The sequence below is a fragment of the Colobus angolensis genome, unplaced genomic scaffold (assembly GCF_000951035.1).
Source record: "Colobus angolensis palliatus isolate OR3802 unplaced genomic scaffold, Cang.pa_1.0 Scaffold45, whole genome shotgun sequence".
NCBI classification, from domain to species: Eukaryota; Metazoa; Chordata; class Mammalia; order Primates; family Cercopithecidae; genus Colobus; species Colobus angolensis.
The window spans coordinates 2182723-2187206 of record NW_012117932.1 but is presented as its reverse complement, the minus strand read 5'-3'; the positions used below and the strand labels follow the sequence as shown (position 1 = coordinate 2187206).

The following is a 4484-nucleotide window of genomic DNA, read 5'->3' as shown; positions in this document are numbered from 1 at the left end:
CCGGGAGGCGGAGCTTGCAGTGAGCTGAGATCCGGCCACTGCACTCCAGCCTGGGCGACAGAGTGAGACTCCGTCTCAAAAAAAAAAAAACTGAAATCTTGAGCTCTCTTTTTCTTTTACCTTATTTTTCACAGAGGACCAACTAGGTTGGCAGGTTGTATAAATTCTCATGCAGTTATTTTCCAGGCAAGACCTGCATTCATCCCAGGAATCTGCCAAAGACACCTGGCATAGCCTTTCTTCTTCCTCCAGATGTTCTTGAACTTCATTCAGAAGTTTCAGGGCCTCCTAATTAAACAAAGTAGAAACAAAAGTCCAATTTCCATTTCATGATCTATGTGCACCTTAATTGATTTCACCCTTTGAAATGTGCACATTCGAAACTGCTTTTTCATTCTTTCTCCTTCAGGTGCCTCGCAGCTGTCAGATCTCTCCCAAAGCTTTCTGTTTAGTTTAAGAAAAGAGTGCTGATTGATCTCTACTGAAGATTGTAAATCTTATTCATCTGTTCACTCATTTGTTCATTAAGTATTTACTGAGTGTTTGCTATGTGACAAACATTACTCTAGGCGTGGGTGACCTGACAATGAAGATGCCATCCCGATCTGGGAACAACTGTGATTTACCTATTTACTGGGAAGTCTGTCTTCAACTCTCGTCCACTGGGGCATGGGGAAAGTGGGCTTTACACTTTATAAAGCTGGCACATTTTATTTCTTTCATTTATGCTGTCTTTAATTGTTGTATATCCTTAAACATTGCAAGAAAGTGCAATTCTTGTATGTCAAATTAAATGTTCCTGTTGAGTTATACTCTCATTGCAGAGATGCCATCCTGCATCTATGCAATTAGAATGTAATAGAATAAATATATTATATTTATATATAATGTAATATTAAATAAATATAAATGGGAATATAAACAAGCCTTTGTTCTTCTTGTTTATATTCCCAGCGCTCCCCCTTGTGGTGCTTGCTGTACTTGGCCAAGTCCTACTCTGGGTGGTGAGGAGCCCAGCAGCAGTGGCACCTGTCCCTGCCAGCCTCAGCCCTGCCCCTGGAGTGCCTCACGGGTCAGCACTATGGTGCAACAGACCTTTCTTCCTGTGTCCCTGCCTAAACCTCTGGCTTCCCTGCAAGTTTGGACTTCTGAACCCCAGCCCCCTACATGCCGAGATATTGTGCAGGGGAATTAAGTGAGCATAGTGGATCTGGCCATAAGAAGACAGCCTCAGAGCTAATGGAAATGACCCTTTCCTGGAGTATTAAGCCCAAAGAATCACCTGGGCACTGACAATCTTCCACATCTTCTCTGCCTGGCTAGGATTTGTCAGTTGCTCTCATTGTAAAGTTCAGCTGCTAAGCCAGGTAGCGTTTGCTATGATCCACATAAGAAAACTACCAGGGCCCCAGCTTGCCAAATACACATTTTGACCCAGACAGGTGTGTGTGTGTGTGTCCTTGGACTTTGCAGAACAATTTTGGAGTCTTATATCTTTTTTTTTTTTTTTGAGACAGAGTCTGGCTGTGTCACCCAGGCTGGAGTGCAGTGGTGCAATCTCAGCTCACTGCAACCTCCATCTCCCAGATTCAAGTGATTTTCCTGCCTCAGCCTCCCGAGTAGCTGAGACTACAGGTGTGTGCCACCATGCCTGGCTAATTTTGGTATTTTTAGTAGAGATGGGGTCTCACCATGTTGCCCAGGCTGATCTTGAACTCCTGGCCTCAGGTGATCTGCCCACCTTGGCCTTCCAAAGTGCTGGGATTACAGGCATGAGCCACTGCACCCAGCTGAATCTTACATCTTAAAGTGGTTGTTTTTCGGCAGGGTACAGTGGCTCACGCCTGTAATTCCAGCACTTTGGGAGGCCGAGGTGGGTGGATCACCTGATGTCAGGAGTTTGAGACCAGCCTGACCAACATGGTGAAACCCTGTCTCTACTACAAATACAAAAATTAGCTGGTCGTGATGGTGGGTGCCTGTAATCCCAGCTACTTGGGAGGCTGAAACAGGAGAATCGTTTGAACCCAGGAGGCGGAATTTGCAGTGAGCCAAGATCACACCATTGCACTTCAGCCTGGGCAACAAGAGTAAGACTCTGTCTCAAAAAAAAAAAAAAAGGTTGTTTCTCCAAGGCAGGTAACAATACCTCCAGGATTTTCTCAATCAGTCCCAATTTTACATATTCTGCTCATTGTCCTCTTAAGCCAAAAATCCTAATATTCCCAATTCCAAACTACAGTGACTATGTACCCTTGAGCAAATTACTTAATATGTATAAGCCTTAGTCTCCTCATTTGCAAATAAGAATAATAGTATCTACTTCTCAAGGTCTTTGAATTGAATGAGCTAAACAAGCAAGGCATTTATTATTATAACTAGTATCCATTATCATAGGCAAGGCATCTATTATTATAACTAGTCTAGTATAATAACTAGTATCTCTCAGGCTTCCTTCCATTCACTGCTCAGAAGCAGAACAAAAAAACAGTTACCAAATCACAGGTCCCAAGTTTTGGAAGTGAAGCATTGCCATGGAAGAAGTAGACCTCTGTCTGGTAAACATTCCTAAAGGAAATGTCCTATCGATGCCCTCCGTTTCCTGCTAGACGTTGTACCAACTGGCAGATTCATGCTTGTAACTCTATTCCTATAGTTGACAGTTTATCAAAAGTACTATATAAACCTGGTGTTGAGCCAGGTGTGGTGGCCTATGCCTGTGATCCCAGCTACTTGGGAGTGAGGCAGGAGGATCCCTTGAGCCCAGGAGTTCAAGACCAGCCTAAGCAACATAGCAAGACCCCATTTCATTAAAAGTAAAAACAAATAAAACCTGGTTTGGGGGTCAAATCACTCTAACCTTCTCTAGGGTTTCCTACTTAAGAAGTTTCAGATAGTCTCACTAAATATTAATAAGGAGGGGTGGCAGAGGGGGGCAGAGATGATGTGGGTCGCCACTGAACAGTACCCTTGAGAATGGGTGGGGCTCAATACTGAGAGATGAGGGTTGCTAACACCATATTTGCCAATTCATAATTTGTCTAAACAAATTCTAGGCTTTAAGTAATTTTATTCTTTATTCTAGGCTTTAAGTAATTTTAGGGAGGGATATTCAGGGTTAAACAGATTTTTTTTTCCCAATTCACTTTCTAATTGAGTGCCTCAAACTCAAGAGTATAATTCAATGAATTTTTGTACAATAAGGTTTTTAAGATTAAATAAAAATTCTGCTAGTTGCTTGGATTCTTCAGGGCCAGAAGTGAAATCCACATTTGCTTACTTGACCCACCCAAAGTGGAATATTCTTGTTATAGCTGTATACTCTATCCTCCTTGCCAGGAGGTTCAGGGAAGTGAGAAAAGCAGAAAGTCACTGGGTCCCCATGCACACATCTGCTGACTTTATCTTAGTTCATTCATTACAGTGTTGGAGTAACATGTTAATTAACAAACATCTCAAATCCCAGTTTTCTTAGCTATAAAATGAAAGTAGTGGTTTACCCAGATGTTTAAAGCATTCCATGTGATAATGTGTTTGGTGAAGAGTGTATTACTGCTGTCTAGTGTCTCTATTCCCAGATGGCCAGGCTCACAAGCCCACCAGGGAAGATCCCAGCTGGAGGGGCTTCCACATTTTCCTGATGAGGAGTTATTTTAGATTTCCTCAAAATCTTTTGATTGCTGCCAAAAGGGAGAAGTGTTTGCAGCTGCTGGTCCCACATTCTCCTTTCCTTGCCAGAACCCTGACTGACTCAGGGCAGTAGGAGGGGCTGCAACATCAACCAGTCCGGTGACAGGCTGACACACCGCTTTGGGGTCAGCCTGTCACACTACCTGGCTCCAGTTGCTTAATGGACTCCCAGAGGCCATGATGCTCAGAAGTAAAAAGATGCAAGCGGCAATCTGAAATTCAGTGGCCCCCAACTTTATAGACAGAGGGATAGTTAGAAAATATTAGAACTTCCACTTATATTTTTAAATTAAAAATCTGACTGGAGTGGGGGGAATGGGGCATTGTTTAATATGTATAGACTTTCAGTTTTTGCAAGATGAAAAGATTTCTGGAGATTGGTTGCATGACAGTATGAATGTATTTAACACTACTGAATGGTACACTTAAAAATGGTTATGATGGTAAATTTTGTTACACGTATTTTACAACTTAACATTTTTCAAAAAATAAAAATAAATTTAAAAAGTAATTTACTCTTGGCCGGGCGCAGTGGCTCACGCCTGTAATCCCAGCACTTTGGGAGGCCAAGGCAGGCGGATCACGAGGTCAGGAGATCGAGACCACCCTGGCTAACACGGTGAAACCCCATCTCTACTAAAAATACAAAAAATTAGCCGGGCATGGTGGCAGGCGCCTGTAGTCCCAGCTGCTCAGGAGGCTGAGGCAGGAGAATGGTGTGAACCCAGGAGGCAGAGCTTGCAGTGAGCCGAGATCGCGCCACTGCACTCCAACCTGAGTGACAGAGGGAGACT

At 43.2% G+C, this 4484-nt stretch overlaps 1 protein-coding gene across 2 annotated transcripts in view; it reads right to left on the bottom strand.

Moving 5' to 3' along the window:
* CLUL1 (clusterin-like 1 (retinal)) overlaps positions 1-4484 on the bottom strand; it is a 72366-nt gene that overhangs the window by 40669 nt on the left and 27213 nt on the right. For both annotated transcript variants that reach the window (XM_011957782.1, XM_011957783.1), the window contains exon 4: positions 121-288. In XM_011957782.1, the coding sequence (XP_011813172.1) occupies positions 121-288 (168 nt within the window). The remainder of the gene's footprint in view (positions 1-120; positions 289-4484) is intronic.